The sequence below is a fragment of the Mustelus asterias genome, chromosome 15 (assembly GCF_964213995.1).
Source record: "Mustelus asterias chromosome 15, sMusAst1.hap1.1, whole genome shotgun sequence".
Classification (NCBI taxonomy): domain Eukaryota; kingdom Metazoa; phylum Chordata; class Chondrichthyes; order Carcharhiniformes; family Triakidae; genus Mustelus; species Mustelus asterias.
Window position 1 is genome coordinate 25,228,682 of NC_135815.1, and position 27,998 is coordinate 25,256,679.

The 27,998-nt window shown below is 42.6% G+C and overlaps 1 protein-coding gene across 1 annotated transcript in view; it reads right to left on the reverse strand.

Moving 5' to 3' along the window:
* The window catches only part of LOC144504409 (tetratricopeptide repeat protein 7A-like), a 272,644-nt gene that overhangs the window by 219,816 nt on the left and 24,830 nt on the right, over nucleotides 1-27,998 (reverse strand). Inside the window, exons 4-6 of the mRNA XM_078229665.1 lie at nucleotides 16,678-16,808; nucleotides 12,242-12,360; nucleotides 1,847-1,925 (exon numbers count right to left, since the gene is read on the reverse strand). Coding sequence (XP_078085791.1) covers nucleotides 1,847-1,925; nucleotides 12,242-12,360; nucleotides 16,678-16,808 — 329 coding nt within the window. The remainder of the gene's footprint in view (nucleotides 1-1,846; nucleotides 1,926-12,241; nucleotides 12,361-16,677; nucleotides 16,809-27,998) is intronic.

The following is a 27,998-nucleotide window of genomic DNA, read 5'->3' on the forward strand; positions in this document are numbered from 1 at the left end:
GTGTATCACAGAACACAGAATTGTTACTGTACAGGAGGAGGCCTTTTGGCTCATCTTGTCTCTGCCAGCTCTCAAACTGAGCATCATGACTAAGTACCATTTTCCTGCCTTTTGCCTGCGGTCTTGCACATTGATTACTTGAATACACACACCGAATACCCTCTTGTCTGCTTCGTTTGATCCTGCCTCCGCCACACTTCCAGGCAAGGCATTCCAGACCTGAACCATTCTTTGTGTGAAAAGATTTAGGTTTTTCTCACATCACAATTGCTTCTTTTGCAAATCACTTTAAATCTGTGCCCTCTTGTTCTTTGTACAAGTGGGAACAATGTCTCCCAATCTACTCTGTCCAGTCCCCTCAGGACTTTGAACATCTCTATCAAATCTGCTCTTAGCCTTCTGCTTTCCAAGGAGAACAGTCCCAATCTCTCCAATCTATCCTCATAGCTGAGTATATGCAAAAACTTAATTTTTGGGGCTGAAGGAACAGGACTATCTCAAGTGCCAGGTCGACTTCACAATAATAATAGATGTGGTTAAGGAACCTCTTACTAGCACCACTACTGGAATGAGAGTGTATTTACTTCAAACAAAGACTTAATCATCAAAACAAAAAATCCTTTACATTTGCTTTACACTGAATTTCAATCACTATTCTTGACTACTTTAAAAGGCCAGAAGAGTAAAATTTAGGCTTTAAGTTAATTCAGTCGCAGCTGCACACATATTAATAAGTATCATAGAATCCCTACAGTACAGAAGGAGGTCATTCGGCCCATCGAGCCTGCACTGACAACAATTCCACCCTATCCCCGTAACTCCACATATTTACCCTGCTAATCCCCCCAAAACTCGGGTTAATTTAGCATGCCCAATCAACCTAAGCCACACATCTTTGGACTGTGGGAGGAAACTAGAGCATCCGGAGGAAACCCATGCAGACACGGGGAGAACGTACAAACTCCACACAGACAGTGACCCAAGCTGGGAATCGCATCCGGGTCTCTGGCGCTGTGAGCCAGCAGTGCTAATCGTTGTGTCACCATGCCGCCCCTTCTTACGTATTCACTTAAGATATCCAGGGGAATATGGAAAAACTGCAAATACATTGACCAATACTGATCACATCAACACCCCTTTGGCAGTATATAAAATTAACCCCACTTTACTGTTACATCACTCGCATCCAATCAAAAGAAGAATGCATTAACTCAGATGTCAAGCTCTAACATGCACTATTTGCACAATGAATGATTTTACCGAATCCACTGCCACCAAGCCTTTCAGAAATTGCAAACTATAGTAGTAGGATGAAGCTACTGGTTCTGTAAACGAGCACAAGGCCATGTGAAATGCCACTGAAATTAATGAGAAAAGTCTGTGATACCCATGTGAAACTCTTCAGGCTTATGGCTAATTGCTCAGACACTCATAACCTCCTGCAGTTGAGACTGCCTGATCAAAATCTATTATGTCAACTTGTAGCTAATACAAGTTTTCATAAACATTATTGAAGAATTATTGCTCCACCTCATGGGCATAACCAGACATACAACATTATGACATTCAGCTTCAGGCTGCACCATGCATCATCGACCACACACCAAAGGGTTTGTGTGACATAAATTAGTTGACATAATAGTGCTATATGGAACATTGTGCACCGTTCCCAACTCCTCATGCATTGTCCAAAGCTGGCCGGTTGCTGTGGAGAGTTGAAATGGGATAGTGGTCAGTGTGGAAATGCACAGACTTGGCTCTTGCGTTTCTTATTAAAGAATGTACTGAATATGTTCAGTCGCTTCAGAATTAAAAACTTAGAAAAATGTTTTTTTCCCAGTCTTACCATTCTGAAATTCTGTGTGGCTCTCGTTTCCATAGCTCTTAAAGTTTCCCGAATTCGTTTTACTCCCTTGACTACGTTCCTGTGAGAAAAAAACAACACAAGAGGTGCATTGCTGTGATCATTCTAAAGCATCGTTTTCCTACATTACAGCAGTAATAACTTAAAGATAATTCATTACCTATAATGGACTTTGGGACATTCCAACATTGTGAAAGACACTTCAGAAATGCAAGTCCTTCCACACCTTTCAATAATCACTAAAAGTTGGTGAAAAGGCACAGTTTTTTGTTATTATTTCACAGGTTATAGGACTCAGTAGTTAGATCAGCATTTATATTGCCCATTACCTAACTGCCCTCGAGAAGATGATGGTGAGCTGCCTTCTTGAACCGCTGCAGTCCATGTGGAGTGTTTGAATTCATTGCCACAGAAGGCTGTGGAGGTCAGGCCACAGTGTATTTAAGATAGAGATAGATAGGTTCTTGATGGTAAGGGGATGAGGGGTTACGGGGAAAAAGCAGGAGAATGGGATTGAGAAACTTATCAGCCATGGTTGGAAGGCGGAGCAGACTTGATAGGCCAAATGGCTTAATTCTGCTCCTATATCTTGTGGAGTGCATACACCCACGATGCTGGTAGGAATGGAGTTCCAGGAATTTGATCCAGCGACTCTGAAGGAACAGCAATACAGTTCCATGTCAGGATGGTGTGCAGCTGGGAGGGGAACTTACAGATGGAGGTGTTCCCATTCATATTGGAGCTGCCCTTGTTCTTCTAGGTGGTACAGATCACAGATTTGGAAGGTACCATTGAAGGATCTTTGTTGAATTGCTGCAGTGCGTATTGTAGATGGTACACACGGTATCACTGTGTGTTGGTTATGGAGGGAGTGGATATGGTGCCAAACAAGTGGGTGTCGGGTTTCTCGAACATTGTTGGAGCTGCACTCATCCAGGCAATTGGAGAGTATTCCATCATACTTCTGACTTGTGCTTTGCAAAAAGTGGAGAGGCTCTGGGCAGTGAGAAAGCAAGTTACTCTCCACAGAATTCCCAGGCTGACCTGCTTGTTGCCAGTGTTTATACAGCTGGTCCAGTTCAGTTCCTGATCAATGGTAGCCCCCCACGATGTTGATGGTGGGAGATTCAGCAATGGTAGTGCCATGGAATGTCATGGGGATATTGTTGGATTGCCTTTTGTTGGAGATGGTCTTTGCCTGGTTTTGCGTGGCACAAGTGTTACTTGCCACTTATCAGCACAAGCCTGAATGCTGTCCAGGTTGTGCTGCATATAAAGAGTCACAAATAGTGCTGAACATTGTGCAATCAGCAGCAACCAATATCCCCACTTCTCCGATGGAGGGAAGGTCATAGAATCACTACAGTGCAGAAGGAGGCTATTCGGCCCATCATGTCTGCACCGACCATAATCCTGCCCTTGCCCTATCCCCATGCATTGACCCTAGCTAGTCCCCCTGATACTAAAGGGCAATTTAGCATGGCCAATGCACCTAACTTGCACATCTTTGGACTGTGGGAGGAAACCGGAGCACCCAGAGAAAACCCACGCAGACACAGGGAGAATGTGCAAACTCCACACAAACAGTGACCCGGGCCGGGAATCGAACCTGGCGCTGTGAGGCAGCAGTGCTAACCACTGTGCCAAAATTCTGCCCTTCAAATATACACCAATGACAAACAATAAGAGCGGGAGATATTCCTGGTCAGTCATATGATGGAAACAGTTTGGAGTCTCTCCCATCACTATCCATGGCTCTATGGGTAGTGGGTATAAAAGTTTCTGTTGCCACAGCAGCCTGCATTCCTTGTGGGGTCCGGCTTGCCGGTGTGGACCAGATTGGTGCCGACAGCACGGGGTTCAATTCCCATTCTGGCTGGGGTAGATTTGAGTTCTGTCTCTTTGCCCTACCCATGGCGGAGATCCTGACATTGTGGGTCAGACCAGCCTTCAGGTAGAGAACACAACAATAAGATTGTGTGTTCATGGCTCCCAGTATTAGATAGATCAACAAACATTCTGTTTGTCATTGATGAAGCAGTTGAAGTTGGTTGGGCCTAGGAGACTACCACGACAAACTCATGCAGTTTGTCCTGGGACAGAGGTAATCGGCCTCCAACAATGACAATCATCTTCCTCTGTGCTAGGTATGACTCCCACAAGCAGCAGAGAGCTTTCCCTCTGACTCCCACCGACACCAGTTTTGCTAGGGCTGCTTGAAGTCAAAGGTAGTCAGTTTCACCTCTCCTCTCGAGTTTAACTCTTTTGTCCATGTTCAGACCAAGGCTGTAACGAGGTCAGGAGCTGAGTGGCTTTGGCGGAATCCAAACTATCTGTCAGTGAGCAGGTTACTGCTAAGCAACTGCTGTTTGATAGCACTATTGATGACCCTTGATGATTGGCTGATGGGCCGGTAATTGGCCAGGTTTGATCTATCTTGCTTTTTGTGGATAGAACATCCCTGGGCAATACATTTACAGGTAGATGCTCAAATCAGCTTGGCTAGGAGCACAGCTCTTTCTGGAGCGCAACTATTGCCAGAATTCTGTCCGAGCCCATAGTCTTTGCAGTAGCCAATGCCTTCAGCCGTTTCTTGATATCACATGGAGTGAACTGAATTAGTTGAAGATTGGCATCCGTGATGCTGGGGACCTCAGGAGGAGTCAAAGATGGATCATCCATTTGACGCTTCTGATTGAAGATTGTTGCAAATGCTTCAGCTTGGTCTTTTGCATTGATGTGTTGGGCTCCCCCATTAATGAGGATGGGGATATTTGTGGAGGCCCCACCTCCAGTTGGTTGTTTAATTGTCCACCATCATTGATAACTGGATATGGTAGGAATGCAGAGCTTAAATCTAATTTGTTGGTTCTAGGATCGCTTAGCTCCATCTGTCTCATGCTGCTTTCCCTGCTTGGCATAAAAGTCGTCCTATTGTAGCTTCATCAGGTTGGCACCTCATTTTCCGATATGCCTGCTGCTGTTCCTGGCATACCGTCCTGCATATTCCATTGAACCAAAGTTGATCCCCCAGCTTGATAGTATCGAGAGAGTGGGGGATATGCCGGACATGAGGTTACGGATTGTGGTTCAGTATAATTCTGCTGCTGATGGTTCACGGTGCCTCATGGATGCCCAGTGTTGAGTTCGCAGGTCTGTTGGCCTCTGGTATAGTACCAGAAGATTGGAGGTTAGCGAATGTTGTCCCATTGTTTAAGAAGGGGAACAGAGACTTCCCCGGGAATTATAGACCGGTGAGTCTCACTTCTGTTGTCGGCAAGATGTTGGAAAAAATTATAAGGGATAGGATTTATAGTTATTTGGAGAGTAATGAATTGATAGGTGATAGTCAGCATGGTTTTGTGGCAGGTAGGTCGTGCCTTACTAACCTTATTGAGTTTTTTGAGAAAGTGACCAAGGAGGTGGATGGGGGCAAGGCAGTGGACGTGGTATATATGGATTTTAGTAAGGCGTTTGATAAGGTTCACCATGGTAGGCTTCTGCAGAAAATGCAGATGTATGGGATTGGGGGTGATCTAGGAAATTGGATCAGGAATTGGCTAGCGGATAGGAAACAGAGGGTGGTGGTTGATAGTAAATATTCATCATGGAGTGCGGTTACAAGTGGTGTACCTCAGGGATCTGTTTTGGGGCCACTGCTGTTTGTAATATTTATTAATGATCTGGATGAGGGTATAGTTGGGTGGATTAGCAAATTTGCTGATGACACCAAAGTCGGTGGTGTGGTAGACAGTGAGGAAGGGTGTCGTAGTTTGCAGGAAGACTTAGACAGGTTGCAAAGTTGGGCCGAGAGGTGGCGGATGGAGTTTAATGCGGAGAAGTGTGAGGTAATTCACTTTGGTAGGAATAACAGATGTGTTGAGTATAGGGCTAACGGGAGGACTTTGAATAGTGTGGAGGAGCAGAGGGATCTAGGTGTATGTGTGCATAGATCCCTGAAAGTTGGGAATCAAGTAGATAAGGTTGTTAAGAAGGCATATGGTGTCTTGGCGTTTATTGGTAGGGGGATTGAATTTAGGAGTCGTAGCGTTATGTTGCAACTGTACACAACTCTGGTGCGGCCGCACTTGGAGTACTGTGTGCAGTTCTGGTCCCCACATTACAGGAAGGATGTGGAGGCTTTGGAGAGGGTGCAGAGGAGGTTTACCAGGATGTTGCCTGGTATGGAGGGGAGATCCTATGAGGAGAGGCTGAGGGATTTGGGATTGTTTTCGCTGGAAAGGCGGCGGCTAAGAGGGGATCTTATTGAAACATATAAGATGATTAGAGGTTTAGATAGGGTGGATAGTGATAGCCTTTTTCCTCTGATGGAGAAATCCAGCACGAGGGGGCATGGCTTTAAATTGAGGGGGGGTAGTTATAGAACCGATGTCAGGGGTAGGTTCTTTACCCAGAGGGTGGTGAGGGATTGGAATGCCCTGCCAGCATCAGTTGTAAATGCGCCTAGTTTGGGGGCATTTAAGAGATCCGTAGATAGGTTCATGGACGAAAAGAAATTGGTTTAGGTTGGAGGGTCACAGTTTTTTTTTTTAACTGGTCGGTGCAACATCGTGGGCCGAAGGGCCTGTTCTGCGCTGTAATGTTCTATGTTCTATGTTGGAAATCTATCCCATTTAGCACGGTGGTAGAGCCACACAACTTAGAAGGTATCCTCAATGTGAATTACGAGTGTTCTCCAGCTAATGAATGCTGAGCACATTCCTATGAAATTCCCATTCCTGAGGTGCTGACCCAGTCCAAATGAACTCAGCTCTGAGTTGCTGTGTGATCTACATAGTGAATATGTTGTCTTAAATAAACATCTACACAAGAACACAAATGCATGTAGGAACAGGAAAAGGCTACAGGGCAGAAGTCAGTTCCTGATCTATCCCTTTAGCACATCATTCAACTCCTTCACGCTCTCTATAAACCAGTCTGAGTGTCTCTTCAAACTGTCAATATATGATGCACAACAGACACCACTTACACCATTTGAGAGACCATTTACTGATAGCTTGTTTAACTAAGTAATTAAGTAAGCTTAGGCGATGTTATATTCAATCATCCCCTCACCCAATAAAATATTTAGGACACTAGTGTAAAACCACAAAGTCATGTTTATCTACTAGCCTTTTGACATTCAATTAAAAGCGTAAATACTATATATTCACAACCAAGTCACTCTTAGAATTTTATCAATTAACCATTTAAACATTTCATTATAGGTGTTGTTCATGATATGGACAGGTAGATTTAAAATGAGTATACCTCTGGGAATACACAAGTCATGTGCATACTTAGGGTACATTAGCACAATTGGAATAATAGAACCATAGAATGAGACAGAAAAGGGGTATGCTGGCTCTTTGATATCCAATTAGTCTCACTTCCCTGCTCTTTCCTCATAGCCCCCTGTAATTCTTTTCCCCTTTAAGTACTTATCTAATTCCCTTTGAAAGTTACTGTTGCATCCACTTCCACCATCCCAGCAAGTCATACATTCCAAGGCATAACAATCCACTGCATTAAAAAAAATTCTCATATAATTTCTTCATTCTTATCTTACTGCCAATTATCTTAAATCTGTGCCCTTTGGTTATTGACCCTTCTGCTCCAGAGCTTAAGGATAGTATGAGATTAAAAGAAGAAGCTTATAAATTTGCAAAGGCTAATAGTAAGTTTGAGGATTGGACGTATTTTAGAAACCAGCAAAGGGACACCAAAAAGTTGATTAAAAAAGAGAGAACTGGAATATATGAGAGTAAACTAGCCAGAAATATAAAAACAGACGAAGAGCTTTTACAAGTATTTAATAAGGAAGAGAGTAGCTAAAGTAAGAGGGCTAAGGAAAGGAGGAGGAAGGCAGTATTAATCGGGGACTCAACAGTAAGGGGGTCGGACAGGCGTTTTTGCAGAGGCAGACGGGAGTCTCGGATGGTGGTCTGCCTCCCTAGTGCCGGGATGTCTCTGATCGCGTCCCAGATATCCTGAGGTGGGAGGGAGAGGAGCCAGAGGTCGTGGTACATATTGGTACTGCTGACATAGGTAGGAAGACGGAAGGGGTCATGAAAAGAGAATATAGGGAGTTAGGTAGACAGTTGGGAAGGAGGAACGCAAAGGTAGTAATCTCAGGATTGCTGCCTGTGCCACGGGAAAGTGAGAGCAGCAATGGAGTGAGGTGGAGGATGAATGCGCGGCTGAGGGACTGGAGCGGGGAGCAGGGATTCAGGTTCCTGGATCATTGGGACCTCTTTAGGGGAAGGTGTGACCTGTACAAAAAGGACGGGTGGCACTTGAATCCCAGGGGGACCAATATCCTGGCAGGAAGGGATAGTGTCACAGCTGTAGAGAAGGTGGAAGCCGTGGAGGGATTGTCTACGGAGTCTCTGTGGGTGGAAGTTCGGAGCGGGAAGGGGTCGATAACTTTGCTGGGTGTTTTCTACAGGCCGCCCAATAGTAACAGGGATGTTGAAGAGCAAATAGGGAAACAGATCCTGGAGAGATGTTGGAATAACAGGGTTGTCGTGATGGGAGACTTTAATTTCCCAAACATTGATTGGAATATTCCTAGGGTAAGGGGTTTAGATGGGGAGGAGTTTGTTAGGTGCATTCAGGAGGGTTTCCTGACACAGCATGTGGATAAGCCTACAAGAGGAGAGGCTGTACTCGATCTGGTACTGGCTAATGAGCCTGGACAGGTGTCGGATCTCTCAGTGGGGGAGCATCTTGGGGATAGCGATCATAACTCTATCTCCTTTACACTAGCATTGGAAAGAGATAGGATCAGGCAAGCTAGGAAAGTGTTTATCTGGAGTAAGGGGAAATATGAAGCCATCAGGCAGGAGATTAGAGGCGTAAATTGGAAGGAGGCATTCTCGAGGAAAAGTACTGAAGTAAGGTGGCAGATTTTCAAGGAATGTTTGTCTGGAGTTCTGCATGACAACGTTCCGATGAGACAGGGAGGTGTTGGTAGGTTACGGGAACCGTGGTGCACGAAAGCTGCGCTGAACCTAGTGAGAAAGAAAAGGAAAGCGTACAAAAGGTTCAGAGAGCTAGGCGATGATAGGGATCTAGATGAGTCTACGGCTTGTAGGAAGGAATTTAAGAAAGAAATTAGGAGAGCCAGAAGGGGTCACGAAAAGGCCTTGGCAGGTAAGATTAAGGAGAACCCTAAGGCGTTCTATAAATATGTGAAGAGTAAAAGGATGAGATGTGAAGGAATAGGACCTATAAAAGGTGAAGGTGAGAAAGTCTGTACAGAACTGGAAGAAATAGCAGAGGTGCTTAATGAATATTTTACCTCGGTATTCACGGTGGAAAAAGACCTGGGTGGTTGTACTACAGGATTGAGGCGGACTGAAAAGATTGAATATGTGGACATTAAGAAAGAGGATGTGATGGAAATTTTGAATAGCATCAAGATAGATAAGTCGCCGGGACCGGATGGGATGTACCCCAGGTTACTGTGGGAGGCGAGGGAAGAGATTGCAGAGCTCTGGCAATGATCTTTGCGTCGTCGATGGAGACGGGAGAGGTTCCGGAGGATTGGAGGATTGCGGATGTGGTTCCTATATTCAAGAAAGGGAATAGGGATAGCCCAGGAAATTACCAACCGGCGAGTCTTACCTCAGTGGTTGGTAAGTTGATGGAGAAGATCCTAAGGGACAGGATTTATGAACATTTAGAGAAGTTTAGTATGCTCAAAAGTAGTCAGCACGGCTTTGTCAAAGGCAAATCGTGCCTTACGAGCCTGGTGGAGTTCTTTGAAAATGTGACTAAACACATTGACGAAGGAAAATCGGTAGATGTGGTTTACATGGACTTCAGCAAAGCGTTCGATAAGGTCCCCTATGCAAGACTTCTCGAGAAAGTGAGAGGGCATAGGATCCAAGGGGCTGTTGCCTTGTGGATTCAGAACTGGCTTGCCTGCAGAAGGCAGAGAGTGGTTGTAGACGCGTCTTTTTCTGAATGGTGGTCAGTCACCAGTGGAGTGCCCCAGGGATCTGTTCTGGGACCCTTGCTGTTTGTCATTTTCATAAATGACCTGGATGAGGAAGTGGAGGGATGGGTTGGCAAGTTTGCCGACGACACGAAGGTTTGTGGTGTTGTGGATAGGTTGGAGGTATGTCAGAAGCTGCAGCGTGACATAGATAGGATGCAAGACTGGGCGGAGAAGTGGCAGATGGACTTCAACCCGGATAAATGTGTAGTGGTCCATTTTGGCACATCAAATGGGATGAAGGAGTATAATATCAAGGGTAAGACTCTTAGCAGTATAGAGGATCAGAAGGACCTTGGGGTCCGGGTCCATAGGATTCTTAAATCGGCCTCGCAGGTAGAGGAGGTGGTTAAGAAGCATATGGTGTGCTGGCCTTCATCAATCGAGGGATTGAGTTTAGGAGTCGGGAGATAATGATGCAGCTTTATAAGACCCTCGTCAGACCCCACTTGGAGTACTGTGCTCAGTTCTGGTCGCCTCATTACAGGAGGGATGTGGAAATGATTGAAAGAGTGCAGAGAAGATTTACAAGGATGTTGCCTGGATTGGTTGGCATGCCTCATGAGGATAGGCTGAGGGAGCTCCTTGGAGAGACGAAGGATGACAGGTGACCTGATAGAGGTGTACAAGATGTTGAGAGGTATAGATTGGGTGGATTCTCTGAGGCTTTTTCCCAGGGCTGAAATGGCTGCTATGAGAGGACAGAGGTTTAAGGTGCTGGGGAGTAGGTACAGAGGTGATGTCAGGGGTAAGTTTTTCACTCAGAGGGTGGTGGGTGAGTGGAATCGGCTGCCGTCAGTGGTGATGGAGGCAAACTCAATAGGGTCTTTTAAGAGGCTTCTGGATGTGTGCATGGGACTTAATAGGATTGAGGGTTATAGGTAAGCCTATATATAAGCCTAGGTAGGTAGGGACATGACCGGCGCAACTTGTGGGCCGAAGGGCCTGTTTGTGCTGTATTTTTTCTATGTTCTAAGTAAACATTGGCCCCTTAGAAGCAGAGGGAGGAGAAATTCTCAATGGCAATGAGGGGATTGCAGAGTTTTTCTTCACGGGAGACAACACATCTTCACTAAATTGGTCCCTGGCATAAGAAGGCTACTCTATTATAACAGGCTGAGTAACCTGGGTCTGTATTCTCTGGAGTTTAGAAAAATGAGATGTCATTTCATTAAAACATTCAAGATTCTGAAGTGGCTTCACAGGGTTTATAATCAGACGTTATTTCCCATGGCTTGGGAATCTAGAACAAGGGGGCACAGTTTCAGCATAAGGGGCTGATCATTTAGGGCTGAGATGAGGAAAGAGCATCGTGAACCTTTGGAATTTTCGACCCCAGGGGATGTGCCATCATTGATTAGATTAAAAGGAATTGAGGGATATGGAGAATGGGCTGAAATGAGGAAAAACTTAAGCCCAAGATCGGCCATGATGTTGAATGGTAGAGAAGGCTCAGAATGATCTTCCCTCGTTCCTATTTTACATATTCTTATGGAATAGATTTGCCTTGATCTACAGCATTTGTAAATCTCACCTTTACTTTCTCTGCTCTAAAGACAACAAACCCAGCGTCTCTAATCACCATATAACTGAAATCTTGGATCCCTGGTACCATTCATAGAATCATGGAATCCTGACAGTGCAGAAGGATACCATTTGGCCCATCATGCCTGCACTGACAACAATCCCACCCAAGCCCTATCTGTGTAACCCCACGCATTTACCCCACTAGTCTCCCCCGTAGTCTACGGGGCAATTTATCATGGCCAATCAACCTAACCCACACAGCTTTGGACTGTGGGAGGAAACCGGAGCACCTGTCCCTAATAGCCAGTTTCCTGTCTGAATCAAGATAGGGAGCATGATAGTGTGTATATTATTGATTCATGTTTAATACCATGTTCAGTAAGTTCTTCCTGTAAATGTTACCATTTCCAACCACCCCGCACTCCCCCCCCCCCCCCCCCCCAAAAAAAAACACCCCTGCTGTTAGAAAATGTTAGTGGAAGCCAAGGTCACATTTTATTTGGAAGAAAATGCTTTTGCAGGCTAGACAGGTATAGTAGTGCTACCAATGACATTTCATTTTAGTTCTGGACAAACCCCTTCCATTTTCTTCCCAGGGCTTTGAAAAACCTGCAGCCGACTCATTGGTTGGTCAAGGGGGGAGGTTAATAGCATAAATATTTTTTGCCATCCTATGGCAATGTTGCATTCCCAAACATGTGAAGCCTTTAAATGTTTCTACAGTTTACAACTCAGTTTCTTTTTTTCAAAAGTGTACAAGTGGTTCCCCTGGAACAAACTGCAACAGAATAGGATAATAAAGCTCTCAGTTGATTTTACGTTAGACACAAATTTTCTAAATTGCTTACCCTTTTTTGAAGTAATGCACATAAGCACTTTGCAGTGCAGCTTCAAGAAAGTAAGTGAGCTCCATCTCCGGAACAAGCACATTCCCCTTGGTAGCTCTAGACTGAGTGCTGATCATGGTCTTCAGGAAGCAAATGAGAAACAAAACGAGTTAAGATAAATGGAAGAGTATGGTCTGTTGACCATTATATGCAACTTTATACTGAACTCGTCATCTGATAAAAATACATTTTAAAACCAAGCAGGTAATATGTCCCAGCATCTGTTTACTCAACTCTCACCATAAGTTACATCAGCAGCAGCTTTGTGATGGGCATCTGGTTTCAACATGATTGGAGGACCTATGTTTGTAGTATGCCAATGTAATGGTCCAGCCATCCAGTCTAATAAAGCATACCAGACTTACTCACCACTAACTGTTGATCCAGGTCCTATCATGAAGATCTAAGACACAGACAAGTCTACCTGAGTGTCATCTAACTTCACGAACTGAGAGTGACTGATTGATATAAACCAAAGCTTTCCTTTCCTACCAGCATCTTGTTATGGACGCTGGACTTTATAATATGATTATGTTTTAAACTGTCTCCTTTAATTAAAGGTAAAATGAACTAGTTTGGAGAGGGGGATGTGACCTCCTATAAAATAGTCTAAGACAAACACACAGTGACCTTCTTGTTATGGAGTCAGAAACTCAAATTTTATCGGAAGTGCAAATTTTAACATCTTAAGAAAAAAGAGGAGGCCTTTGTGGCCTTGCTGCATACAGACTCTCAAGAGTCAGTCAGAGCGATTTGGGGGAAGAAGACCCACAACAGGTGCTGCTATGCAAGACAGAATTAAAAGGACTGTTTTGGGGGTTAATCGCCTAGCAGAATGTTGGTGAGTACAGATTCCCGATTCGAAGAAACAAAGCTTGTGGAGAATAAAAGACCAAGGTGCCTTCAAATGGTGATTTGTTACTGGAAGTCCGCTTGAGAATACTCAGAAAATTCAGAGAGAGGAATGTTTTAAAAGGGACACTGAAAGATTCATCATGGTTCGGCCATCCTGTTAAAGCCAGGAGCAGTTTGGGACTACGTGTAGAATTATATCAGTGTTCTGGTCAATAGAACCACAAGTGTGCACCACTTCCACTTTCTTGGTCTCTCCCCATTTCCTACGTGATTACAATTAAACTTTAAAGTGCTGGCGGCATGCACGGGAGACATGTAATGCCGTGTTGGGGAAAGCTTTTCAGTGGTGAGACCTGTCATCAGCTGACAATTCATGGGCAGGCAATAAAACAGACTCCTGGTCAAACCGGGAGGCTCGGAATTATAGCCAAAACTTTCATGCCCAACTCTACTGCCATTATCAGACTTAGAGAGCACACAGGTGTTTTCTTTTTATTTAAATTTCACATTACATTGGTTTCTCTTTATACATTTGTGCATCAATGTTATTTGTTCAGACTAACTTAATCAAAGATCTAAATGTATTGACATGCCTTATGGTTGCATGCACTGATGACTTCAGGGAAGTTTGGGACAGTTTGTTAATTGTGGAAGAAACAAATGTTGTGTTTTTTTGTTCACTCTTTATTGAATGTTGATATTAATGTCCAGTGGCAGACTCGCCACTGTAGAACACTGCTGAACTGGCAGGCTCAACTGGCCCTCAGTTCTATGCATATTATAGGTGAACTCAAAGCCCTGTGAGAACTTTGCTAGCCAGCAGCCTGAGATGGACCCAATTGTGACCCCACATTTCAGAGTCTCATTTTCTTATCTTGACTGACTGTCCCCTCCACTGCACAATCCCTCCCACAACACCGCCCTCTCCATCACACTAAGGACTTTTCCACTTCATTCCTCCATGCCCTTGATACCACCCTATGTCCTCCCTTGGATCCCTCTTCGATGCATCTGTGCCCCAACTTTTCAATCCACATCCACATTTCACCTCAATGCAAGCTGCCATTCTCCTGCTCTGCTCCCTTGTGCACAGAGCTCAACAAGGAAAAGAGCTGAACTCAGACACAACTGCACAAAGCCAACTGGTGCACCTCACCTATAAATGAATGTGAATCAGATGCCACAAGATTCTTGTATACCGCTGACTATCTTGAAGGAAGGACATTTTTTTACACTAATGAGTATTCATGGCATGCAAATGCTTTACAAGTACCAAACCCGCCAAAGGACGGCATGCGACCCAACATGCCGCAAACATACTGCTGACTTATGTCTGCATCTCATTCTGCCATTGGGAAATTGGAATTACAGATCCCACCTAACTCCGCCACCGTACTGGAAACATTTCCTGCTCTTGCAGGCTCCATAAAATCTCACCTGCATTAATCCTGAGAGTGCAATGTAATGTATAAATATGGCATGGGGATTTAAGGAGTTAACAGGAAAGGTATTAGTTGCCAAATAGATAATGTTTAATCAATGATGATTTCAGATTTCTTGTCACAGTAAAAGTCTTAAGTGGTGAAATCCTGTTGTGCAATTCTTTATGTTGGTCACTGTGAAATTCATATTTCTTTTGAAGAGTTTTGTCTCCATGAGATTCCTATTTTGGAATAAATTAATCTCATACCTTACTAATTGTTCTCACCAACGGGATGAATAATGGTACTTGTAAAAAATGTATTTGGGGGGAGGGGGGCGCTGGCAATCCATGACATTTTTCCGAAACGATAAATTCTGAAATCCACTGTCAGTGAGAATGATATAGAGCAGTGCCCTAAGCTACCGCTGCACTAAAATGTTACCACTGTCTTTTTCTAGCAGAGAAAAATGTATTTTTCATGTACATCTAAAAAACAGAAACCCAAGTGCCTGCTGGCACAATGCCTTTAGCATGTTCCCTTTTTGCTTCGGAGACCTGGATAAACAAGCAAAGCAGAATTGCAGAAAAGGGAAGGGGAAATCAACTTAGGCTGCCTAGTTGTTCTGCTTCATCAATAGATTAGCAAATATTTATAGATGGTGGATCTTTTTTATTCTTTTCCATTGAAAAAAGTATTAATTATATGCAGCATTTCAAAAGAGAAGAAAAGAGAAAGAATGACAGTAACCGGGAGAACATAAACATATTAAATGAGAGGAAGAGTGTAAAATAAATAATAGATAGAAGGCTCTTCATCAGCAGAAGAAATGCAGCATCCCTTTACCTTTACCTCTGTATTCTCAGTCCAATCTCAGTGAAAACAAGCTTCATTATATAAGTTCTATTGGATTTTTCCAAGGATCCAAATGATATTAAAAAGAGTTTGTGGTGTTTATTCAAAGAAGAACAAAGGATTCTCCCAATATATTAGGCAACATCTCTTCCTCAAATTAGAAAACCATTTAATTATCATTCTTCTCATTGCCGCTCGTGCTCATATTGCTAGTGTAAAATTGTTGTGGTATTTGCCAATATAAGAACAATGAACTTCAAATGCAGTTTGTGTGAATCACTTTGAGACATTGTAATAAAGTTTATTTATTAATGTCACAGGTAGGCTTACATTAACACTGCAATGAGGTTACTGCGAAAATCCACGATAGATTTTTATATACCGTTATGATATTATTTAATCTAGGCAAAGCCCTATTCTAGGTTCATTGTTTGAACTTATAGATTCCCAACAAGTTCTTTGACGGATCAGTGGACAAAAACTACATCACACAGAGCCACGCAGACCAGGAAGATCTTGGATTTGCCCCAGGTTTGTCCGTGCTGCATTAGTTGAACTCAAAACATGAGGCAGTAGCAATGTTAACAAACTATAAAAGAAGGCAGCAGAAAATAACACATCAACTAATCTTGCTCCCGATTGCTATCCAGCAACTACTCAAAATGCATAACCATAAACATCAGTGAGAACAGGATCTGGTGGGCTATAAACAAACTCCCCTTCCTCCAAAAGATTCTAGTCTCTCTGTTCACAACTAGCCACATGAATCAGGTGCTAGAGGACTGCTGGCATCCATGGAGCTGCACCCCAAGAACAGTCATCACCATTAAGAAAGGAGAGGGGAAAAGGATTTGGGTACTGGGAAAAAACAAAACATCCTGTTCCAGCTCCACATCCAAACGCGAGGTGGCAGGCACATGCCTGATTTGGCTTTGCCTATCTGTGTTGGATCGGAAAAGCCAAATCAACACTAAAGTACTGAAGATATTAATAATGAGTTGTACTTTTATTCTCTGTTATTAACAGATCTCAGGATGTCAGCTGCAATACTCCAGGGCATCCAAGGGGTGACTTCATGTCAAATTCTTTCTAGAAAAAAAGCCTTCCAACTCACTCTGACGTAAATTCAACGCCAAGTCCCAAAGGACCAAGAAAATATGCAAATCTACTGCCATCCAATTTGCTAAAATATCTCAGACTTCTTCCCCTCACTCCTACTTTATTTTAATTTAAAGCAAAGCTTTAAGTTGAAAGGGTTTTGCTTACCCGCTCTACTTCTTGTAAATAGACCAGAGTACTGTCACCAGCTTTCTCAAAACATGAGATTATCTCTTCCTCTCGTTCAAACAGACGAACCCGTGAGGTAACAGATGAAGCCTGTCGCTCGAGAGACAAGCCTGAGAAATGGAAATGCTATTAATAGATTGCTCTGATTGAAGATTCCACATCTTTTTCTGAGCATAACTCATTAATAAAAATGAATGAGTTCAAAACTAAGTATTTTTTATTGACAAGACATACCTTTACATAATGTATAGGCTCCATTATTTATTATTATAGTATTATATGTTATGAAACATTATAAAAGCTTAGGAATAAATTCAGGAAAACAGATTCCAAAATGTGCAGGATTCACTGTGATCAGTGCAGATGGCATTGTAAACTGTGATGGTGAAACTGGAGTAGTTTCTACCCACCCACTCAACTGGAGGCTAACCAAACATTTCATAATTTGCTAAACACTTGCTCATGGGCCCAGATCTTCTGAGAAGCGATAATCATCTTTGGATTGCCACTCTATTCAAACTTTCCCCTGCCTTGATGCTGCTCCTCATTTCTTGCCGGGTCTTCCAAGCCCGGCTTTCTCTGAACTGCGGAGCGCAGAGGCCATCAGGGAACTCTGTTGAAATGATGTAGTCAGGGAGGGGTGGAAGAGTGGGGGGAGGCACTTAGCTGCCATATAGTAAACTTAAAGTGTGAATGGATGATTGAATGAATGTTAATGAATGGGTGAGTGGATGAATGAGTGAATGGATGGGTTGGAAGGGCAGTTAGGTGAGTGAGACAAGTGGGTAGGATGGAAGACATGGGTAGGGTTGGTGAGGTGGCAGGTGAGTGTTGGGTATTTGGGGAGGAGGGAAGGAAAAAAAGAGAGAATAGTCAGGAGGCCAGGAGGGGTAGTCACGCGGTGGTGGTAGGGGTAGGGCAAGTTGGAGTTCAGGAGGGCTAATCAGGGGGATTCAAGGGGGATAGTCGGGGTGTGGGATCCATGTGATGAATTGCAAGGGAGTCAATTCTGGAAGTTACCCAGGAGTAAGATTAGGTTTTCTCTGTCTAACATTTCCTGGGTAACTATGCAGATAAGTCCCATGAAACTGTCCGAAATCTCAGAGACATTTGCACAGGGTCTCGGGCAGAAGGGGAACTGCCTATCAGAAGATTAAACTTCCCAGGCAATTCCCATGGAGGTCAGCGCATCAGGACTTCCACAGGGTTCATCTTGTGGTACGTCCAGTCTATGTTGACCCAGAGACTAAAGACATGACCCATTCTAGACAGTTGCTTTTTAGTTAAGATCATTTTCTCAATCTTCCCCTACAAAAGCTAAAAATATGAATTCCAACTCCCAATCACTTTACTATAGCTCTGTTGGAATGTGCTTTCATGCAGATGTCAAGCAAAGACATGATCAGGAAATGTCCATGTCAGAATAATCTGTTGTATTATCTAGACTCACACGTGGTTAGGATGTTCTTTCGGAGAGTTGGCACAGACTCAATGGGCCGAATGGCTTTCTTCTGCACTGTGGGGATTCTCTTGATTCTATGAAGAATGGTTTTGGGGGCAAGGATTGAAAAGCAAGACGCAGAGATACCAATACAGTAGCCAACCTGGTACCCAGGAAGAGTCACGAGTCTCCAGAGGAGGAAGAAAAATTGGGGGAAAATTGTAATTCCTGATTATTGCTAGTGTCTCTTTTCATATGAAAGTTTTCTGATATTATTTGAGCTTGGAAATACTGTAGTACCTCAAGAACAGTTCATGACAAAGATGATTACCAATTTTATAACGTTTGATCTGATGATACAAAATCCCACCAATCACTATTACTTCACAGCAAACGTCACTATCTGGCATTTGTAGTATTTTTCCAAAGAATTCTTGGGGCATTACAATAACATAGCTTTTGATTCCTGGACTAAATATATTTCAAAAATATTAAACTCAAGTCTTTTATTTTAACATGTACGCAGCAAATGTATCAATTCAGTTTGATGCTGATATCCTCGGAGAGCGAAAGGCTGAATGAGAAACTAGCAGATGGGACAAAACATTGTTAATAGGCTCATTTATTTAATTATTATATCACGGGACTTGTGTAGTTTTAAAAGAATTTGGAATTTCAGCCTTGCCACACTGAACAATTTGCTCATTTCCCCCCCATCCCTGTGTGATGTTCTTCTAACCGTCTTCCCCTCCACCTGGTTGTCTAGTTAATTGCATGTTGTCTTTATTGGCAGGCTTTTCAACACTGACAGTAAAGGCGACCTTGATTCTGTTCTATGCTCATAGAAATCATAATTTTAAACATACTTAGAATATATGTATCTATCTAGATACAGCATAATCTAGATTTACTAATCACCAGTATGATCATAAACTATATGAATCAAATTGTCCCAAAACCATTTGCCTTTCATGTTAGCCTTTGCTTGCAATGGTAAGCATATGTTACATGGTAAGGATTTAAAAAACCAAGTGATTTGCATCCACATCTTAATAAACCTAAAAGCTTATGAGAATGCCAATTAAATTATTAATTAGAACCGTAATAACCGGCTTTAGACACATTGGGCAGAATTTTCCAGTCACGCTTGCCTCAAACTGGAAAATCCTGCCCGTGTCCCGCCATCTGAAATGAAAACAGAAAGTACTGGAAATACTCAGCTGCATGACCTGAACCAGCAATTCTGTTCCTCTCCACAGATGCTGTCCAACCTGCTGAGTATTTCTGCACTTCTGTGTTTTCACTTTAAAGTAAAATATCTGGCAGAACTCGCTTGGTGTTTCCATCGAAAAGCAAGGTGCAGATTTTTCAGACCATTGAAATGCCGAAGGTATCCAAAATGTAGACACTCTGAGAAGTGGCCCACTGTTATTTTTTTAAATTCATTCATGGGACATGGGTGTCGCTGGCTGGGCCCAGCATTTATTACCCATCCCTAGTTACCCTTGGAGGGCAGTTGAGAGTCAACCACATTGCTGTGGCTCTGGAGTCACATGTAGGCCAGACCAGGTAACAACGACAGATTTCCTTCCCTAAAGGACATTAGTGAACTAGATGGGTTCTTCCGACAATCGTTTCATGGTCATCAGTAGATTCTTAATTCCAGATATTTTTACTGAATTGAAATTCCATCATCTGCCGTGGGCGGGATTCGAACCCAGGTCCCCCAGAACATTAGCCGAGTTTCTGGATTCATAGTCTAGCAATAATACCACTGGGCCATTGCCTCCCCTTGTTCAAACAGAAATGGGAAAGTTTGATTTCAAACTAGCCACAGAATCTGACTTAACCCCTGGAAAATGCAGAACAACATTAGATTCAAGGGGATCCATGGTAAAAAGGTTGAGGTTGAACAGTTTATTGATCAAGAAAGGAAGGTTTTGTTGTTCTTATGCTAGTTCAACAGAACATCTCCAGTTGCAATCTAAAAAAGTATATCAGAGAACAGCCTGGAACAAAATACTAACATTCAAAAGAATGTCCGTCATAAGAGGGAAAAAGCGATGCGTCAGGGTTGACCTGTCACAATTTTGAATGCTGTACTGCTGTTAATGAAATCTGAAAATTCTCACTTTTGAAATCATCAGTGGGAAAGAACAATTGGAATGGTTGGATGATTTGTAAAATTTTCAAACTGGCTTTGAAATGGTTGGAAGCAATGAAAACCTCTGCTGATAATGGGCAATGTTTCCAGGCACAACGCAAGATTAACCTTTGTAACATCTCCCTGACAACACAAGTTTGCCAGTGGCCTGTAGCATTATACAAGATTTCAAAATATCCTTCCCTCACGTCATTTGCAGCAAACTAATTCAAGCCATTGATGATGACACAGCCATCACATTTGAGGCTGCTAAGACATGTTAACCTATTGGTTGCTTCAGGTATCATCCATTTAAAGCACATTCTAATAGCGCATTTTCACTTTAACAGTTTGTAAATTAAGTAATTTCCCCAAATAGCACTGCATCCGTTTTAGTTTCAGGACAGTCGCTGCACATGCTTAGTTTGTCTTTATACAAAACAAACACTTGTTTTGCTGATAGCCTCTCCCCACCCCTTGCTTCCCTCTCCCACTCACCGCTTCCCTCCACTGAGCCTCCTGCTCGCCGCACCATTCCCGAATCCTTACTGTTTCCCACCCACAGCTTGGCTTTCCATCCCTTTCCTAAGACCATGTTCGGCCAGAACAGGGATGGCAGTAGGAAAGAAGTGAACGAGGGAGCGAGAGGGACAGCAAGAAAGAGGGAGGGATTGGGAGAGGGATAGGAAGGAAAGTGCTGAATAAGACAGTAGGAGAGAGAAGGGACAAGCAGGAGCTAAATCAAACAGTTAGTAAACTAATAAGTTATTAAGAGTTACTAAGAGGATTTTTGGACCGGTTAGGTTCAAGGCAGAAATTGGGTTTTTAACATGAAAATCATAGGTCAGGAACATGGTTAACCCTTATATTTTTGCAGGGGAAGGTGATTTTCATTTAACATGTTTTTATTTATCACACTGTTTTCTTGGAACACATTTATGAATGCTAAATAAGATAGTGTGCTGCTTTACACAGCCTCAAAGACATGCAATATGATGTTTTCATCTCCAGCAGGAAAAGATGGGCCCCGCCAGGAATGACACAAATCATTTACCGTGTTGTAAAACTCAGGGCACGATTTCCCTGCGAGCTCAAGACCCCACCATGAGGTTTAAATGGGAATCAGAACAAAGAACAATACAGCACAGGAACAGGCCCTTCAGCCCTCCAAGCCCGTGCCGCTCCCTGGTCCAAACTAGACCATTCTTTTGTATACCTCCATTCCCACTCCGTTCGCATGGCTGTCTAGATAAGTCTTAAACGTTCCCAATGTGTCAGCCTCCACCACCTTACCTGGCAGCGCATTCCAGGCCCCCACCACCCTCTGTGTAAAATATGTCCTTCTGATATCTGTGTTAAACCTTCCCCCCTTCACCTTGAATCTATGACCCCTCGTGAACGTCACCACCGACCTGGGGAAAAGCTTCCCACCATTCACCCTATCTATGCCTTTCATAATTTTATACACCTCTATTAGGTCACCCCTCATCCTCCGTCTTTCCAGGGAGAACAACCCCAGTTTACCCAATCTCTCCTCACAACTAAGCCCCTCCATACCAGGCAACATCCTGGTAAACCTCCTCTGTACTCTCTCCAAAGCCTCCACGTCCTTCTGGTAGTGTGGCGACCAGAACTGGACACAGTATTCCAAATGCGGCCGAACCAACGTTCTATACATCTGCAACATCAGACCCCAACTTTTATACTCTATGCCCCATCCTATAAAAGGCAAGCATGCCATATGCCTTCTTCACCACCTTCTCCACCTGTGACGTCACCTTCAAAAGCTCACATTGTGTAAGGAACAGTCATTCATCTGTAATTTTTCCACAAATTAGCCAGTTGGTGGCCAGAAGGTGGACTCATCAGCTCAGATGCAGGATGCCATTTCCTGTGAGAGAGAGGGCGCCGCAACATGGAACATCCTCTCTCCCACTTCCTTACATTTAACGTTTAAAAAGAGTTGGCAACCTCACCACTTTGACGAGGCCTTTCACAGGTTGGCCTGTGGTTTCAGCTGTAAGAGTTTTGACAACACCAGGTTAAAGTCCAACAGGTTTATTTGGTAGCAAATGCCATTAGCTTTTGGAGCGCTGCTCCTTCGTCAGATGGAGTGGAAATCTGCTGAGAGCATTTGCTACCAAATAAACCTGTTGGACTTTAACCTGGTGTAGTTAAAACTCTTACTGTGTTTGCCCCAGTCCAACGCCAGCATCTCCACATCATTACAGCTGTAGCCAGGCAGGCTGGAGGGGCTTCTGCACCTACCTGGAGTGCTGCCCACCCACTCCCTTAGTCTGCTGGCGGGAGGCCATCCACAGGGAGCTTCCCTGCCACCTTCGCGCCTGGAGATTTACAGGGAAATCAGTCAAATTGGCAACATGCCGCTCGTAAGCAATCCTGCTGTTCCTCCATCCCGCCACTGGAAAAGTGGCCTGGGGACAGGATAGAGCCAGGGAATCATGAAATTCAGTGCTCATCCATTAGGGCCTAAAACAACAGCCCCTAGTGTGCATTCAAATTTGAATCAATTATTTGTTACTCGCCTTAAGTCTGAGAGCAGAAAACTAAAGAATTAAAGCAACAGGAATTGAATTAACAAAGGAAAACGATTGGTATATCAACACTTCAAGAAAGGAAGGCGTGTCCATCAATTCTGCAGCATTTCAGGAATGGGGAAATAGCATTTCATTTTGCCGACCCGTTTGTAATTCATTACTGGGAGACGTTTTGATCTTTGAATACTAAACAGAAGAAAGTTAGATGCTCTCAGCATTAACACTTTAAACTGAAAGTTTCAACCCTCTTTCTGACATAAAAATGTTTAATTTAGTGTTTCTAATAGCATGCTCAGTAAACAAGATCAATAAAATCTCGTCTGCCCTGCATTGGTGCACTCTGACATTTGACTCAGAAGTTCATACATGCAAATTCAGAGTCTTGTGCAATAATTCTGGTTAGACTTCAGTGGGGTATTGAGGGAACTCTTTGAGGTGCACAAGTGTGGGCATAAAATATTTCAAGACACTTTTGAAAAAAGTGCAAGCAGAGTTTTGGGACATCAGATGTTAGCCTTGCATTAATGAGATAATGTGCAAGGCTTATGTTGGAAGGGAATCCAGTAAGTGATCTGGCATTCCGTTGAGCCTTCTGCCACATTAGCTATTTTAATCTATGCCCAAGACATTTGTCTGAACTCATTTGATTGATTTTGCTCTGGTTAGACTGTATCTGGAACACGGTCTCTGGGCTTTGGTCACAAAGAAAGACATTCAAGTGCTGGAGGCAGTGAAGAGAGAAGCCGCAAGATTGAACCCCTATGTCAGGAGTCTGAGTTTAAAGAAAGACTGGATAGATTTTGAGCTTAGAAAGGAGTCTCCTGAGAAGTGACCCGAGAAAAGGTTAACAAAGAATCTTATTTTAACTTAAGCAATGGGAGTAGAACTAGGAAACAGGTTCAAATTAGCAAAAAACAATTTCAAGATTAATAACAAGAAATTAGTCTTCACACAAAAGCCACCAACATGCAAGATGAACTTGCAGATAGAACAAAGCAAGCAAAATCCTCATAATTATTTCAGAAAAAAATAGATGCTATAACTGGTGATTGGTGGGGTTTTCCTTGATGGATTAAGATGAGCTGAAAGGTCTACCTCATTTATAATTAACTTGCAATCATTGTGTGGTATATCCTGTCCTTATAATAGTACGTCCCCATCCTGGCTACTGAAACTCTTAGCTAAGGTTGTGTCACCACTGGACTCAATTTCTCCAATGTCCTCCCATCCTTGTTGGTAGGGGAGTACTCTAAATAATCTAATAGTCAATCTTCCATGAGGGGAATCAAAACCAAATGTAGTCTTTATCTAATGCAGGTTTAGAATGTGGGGGAATAGCTGGACCAGAATGCAGAAACATAAATCAGTCCCCATTTTCAAGTCATAAACAGGTAGTCAGTCCCCTTGTGGCTATGGCACCTGAGTAGCAAAGATCAATGGTTCAAATTTCATCATGGAGTCAGTTATTTCAATAAATCTGGTAATTTGAAAAACAATGAAAACAGCCAAATTGTCATCAAAACATAATTGATTTATTAATGTTTTTCAAGGAAGGAATCATCCATCATTGCTCTGGCACCTTGAAATGTGCGATGGATTTCCTTCGAATTAAATAAGTGCAGTCATGCATTTGCATTTATGAAAAACTAAATATGTGCATTGGGTACCCACTAAAGTTTGTAGATTGAGGGAAGAATTTGGGATCACTAAAGATTAATCAGCAATAGCAATAATGTAAAAACTACTTGTTAAAGCCTTTGGAAAATAACAGGTTTTATAGGTTACATTGTTTGAATCAGTGCATATTATAATAAAGGAAATAAAGACCTTGAAGAGGGTCTGAACACCCAAGGATACAGTCAAGGGCTCTTCAGAATCAAGCTAGACTTCAAGAGTATCACTGGGCCAGATTTTGTGGTCAGCAGTGAAAGAACAGTACTCACCATTCATTGTGCCAGCTGATTGCAAAGTGCCTAATCGAAAGATGAGATACAGTTTCTTGAGCTTCATTAGAACTATATAGGAGGCCAAGGGCAGAGAGGTCAGAGTAATAGTGGAACTGAGAGTTTAAATAGCAAACGAGCAGAAGTTCAGAGTCATGCTTGCAGACTGAATGGAGATTCTCGGCAAAACAGTTAACCAACCTGCAGTTGATTAGGTTTGAGGGGGAGAAGAGGGGAGTCAAAAGCAAGCTGTTACAGTATGGCAAGTTTCAATGGGTTAACAAGTGAATTGATTGGCATAAACTGGCCTGAACATAACCCATTAATGGATAACCCTACCAAGAAACAGTGGGAAGCATTCTAAGGTGTATTTGATATGATACAAAACCAAGATATACACTAAAAAGGCAAAGGTTCCACTTGTGCAAGCAAGTAACCATGGTCAACAAACAACACAAGATACAAGGTTGCACTTGTGGCTTAGAACCACCTTCCTCTGAGTTTCTCCTATGGCTGGTTCGAGGTGGGCATGAAATGTCTATCGGATAGTTCCAGTAACTTGGAGGTTCCCTACAACTGTGAAGCATGTCTCCTTCTACTGTAGATGGCAAACTGCTTTTCTTTCTATGTTATCAATTTCCTAAACTATCTGCACTGTCTCTTAGCTCACCATGTCCTGGAGGGCATCTACCAGAAATTCTTCATTCTTTCTGAGGCTATAATGTGGCAAATTACTGCTCAAGCATAGAGTTTCCGCTGTTCAATTTTCTGACATTTAGTGCCCATAATTACCCACAAATTGTATTAGACACACACCGCAAGGATAGGCTGCAAATGCTATCCCCAATATCAAACTGTCTAAGAATCATATTCACTTCACACAAGTATTAATTCGGAGAAAGAAAAGCATGTGTGCGACGGCCCCACTGAGGCTAAACTCCATCATTTTCCTCATCTGTCACACCCCATTGGCTTCTTGCAGTTTAAGATTGGACTCTCAATACTCAACTCAAATTTACACAGTAATAAATTCATCTGATTGTCCAACTGCTCCAGGGCAAAAACAGGTGAGAGATCAGTTAATTACAACTCGTTTATAATCAATTAATTACCTATTACCACCTCAGACCACAGCTCACAGTTAATTACTAAATATAAAACTTTAAACAGATGCTAATATTAAGCAGCTAAAATGAAGTAAAGGAAAATAAAGTTAAATTCAAATGAAGTAAAATATTTTTAAAATGGCAATTTCAATATTTATGCCCCAATCGGTCCAGCTCCTCCAACCTTGCACCCCAGATAAATGAACATTGTTTCACCTAAACACCATGAGAGTCATTTCTAGACGTGCAAACAATTAAAGATAGTACAAACTCTTTAAAATCTTTGCTCTGAGAAATGGGAAACAGGGGACAGCATGGTGGCACAGTGGTTAGCACTGCTGCCTCACAGCACCAAGGATCAGAATTCAATTCCCATCTTGGGCCACTGTCTGTGTGCAGTCTGCACGTTCTCCCCGTGTCTGCATGGGTTTCCTCCAGGTGCTCCGGTTTCCTCCCACAGTCCGAAAGACGTCCTGGTTAGGTGCATTGGTCATGCTAAATTCACCCTCAGTGTACCCGAATAGGCACAAGAGTGTGGCAACTAGGGGATTTTCACAGTAACTTCATTGCAATGTTAATGTAAGCCCACTTGTGACACGGAAAAAAAAGTAATTTTTTATTCATAAAAAGAAACAACAAAAGCTTTTGTTTTAGGACACACGTTAGTTTGGGAATGGAAAGAGCACAAAGTGGTGGTCATTTTCATCAGAATAATGAACCACACAAGGAGGCAAGCCGACTGTTCAGAGGCAATGAATGACATTTTCTGGGAAGATGCAGACTACCATGGATCTCCTGATATCCAACAACCTGTATTTATAGAATGACATTAGTACAGTAAAACTAGGTTCCCATTAGTCCAACTGAGATACTTTTCTAGCCATGGACCAGATAAATAAGCATTCTTTCGCATTCATTTAGGAAGGACAGGTAGCTGTCAAGAGGTGGAGGGTGTAGCTCTGTTAATTAAGGAAGATATTTGTACAGAGAAAGATGACCTCCGTTCGAAAGATCAAGAAGTAGAATCAAAGAACAAAGAACAGTACTAAAGTTCTGTACAGTCAGTAGAGGCAAAAAATAGTAAAAGGTAGGAATTCACTTGTGGGAGTAATTTGTCGGCATCCTAACAATAACCACACTGAAGGACTGAGTGTGCAGGAAGAGATAATGAGAATTTGTGTGAAAGGTATGGTGAAAGCCATGGGTGATTTTAATCTGTATATTGATTGGGCAAATCAGATTGGCAAAGGTAGCCTGGAAGAGGAATTCATTGTGTGTTTTTAGGACATTTCTTAGAGAGCACATGCTAAACCAGAGAGCAGGCTATATTACATATGGTGATGTGCAACGAGAGAGAATTAATTAATTACTTCATTGTAAAGATGCCCCTTGGTAGCAGTGGTCATAACATGATTGAATTTTGCATTTAGTTCGAGGGAGAGAGGGTGAGCCTAAGACAAATGTTTTGAACTTAAAAAGGCAATTACGAGGCTATGAAGACAGAGCTGACTAAAAAGCGAACTAGGAAATTAGTTTAAGGGATAAGTCAGAAGAAATGGCGTGGCAGACATTTAAGGAAATATTTTGTCTCACTCAGCAAAGATATATTCCAGTGAAAAATAAATACTCTAGGAGAAAGTTGAACATCGGTAGCTAACTAAGTACTGTAAAAATAGCTTCGAATTCTTAGAAAAAGCATACAATTCCACAAAGATTAGTGGAAGATTGGAAAATTGGACAGAATTACACAAAGCAAAAAAATGGCAAAAAAGGGACAAATTAAAGTATGAAATAAAGCTAGCTAGAAAAACAGATAGCAAGAGTTTCAACAGGCATTTAACAATAAAAAAATGTAAAATGAGCCTTGGTCCTCTCCAGGTTGACTCTAGGAATTAATAATGGAAAATAAGGAAATGGCGAATGAATTGCACAGATATTTTGCATCCGATTGTAGAGGATACAAGTAACATCCCAGAAATAAGTGTGCATTAAGTGGCGAAAGGGAGGGAGGAACTTAAAACAATCACCAGAGAAAGGATATTGTGAAAAACATATCTAAAAGCTGACAAGTCCCCAGGTCCTGATGGACTTCATCCTAGGTTCTTGAAA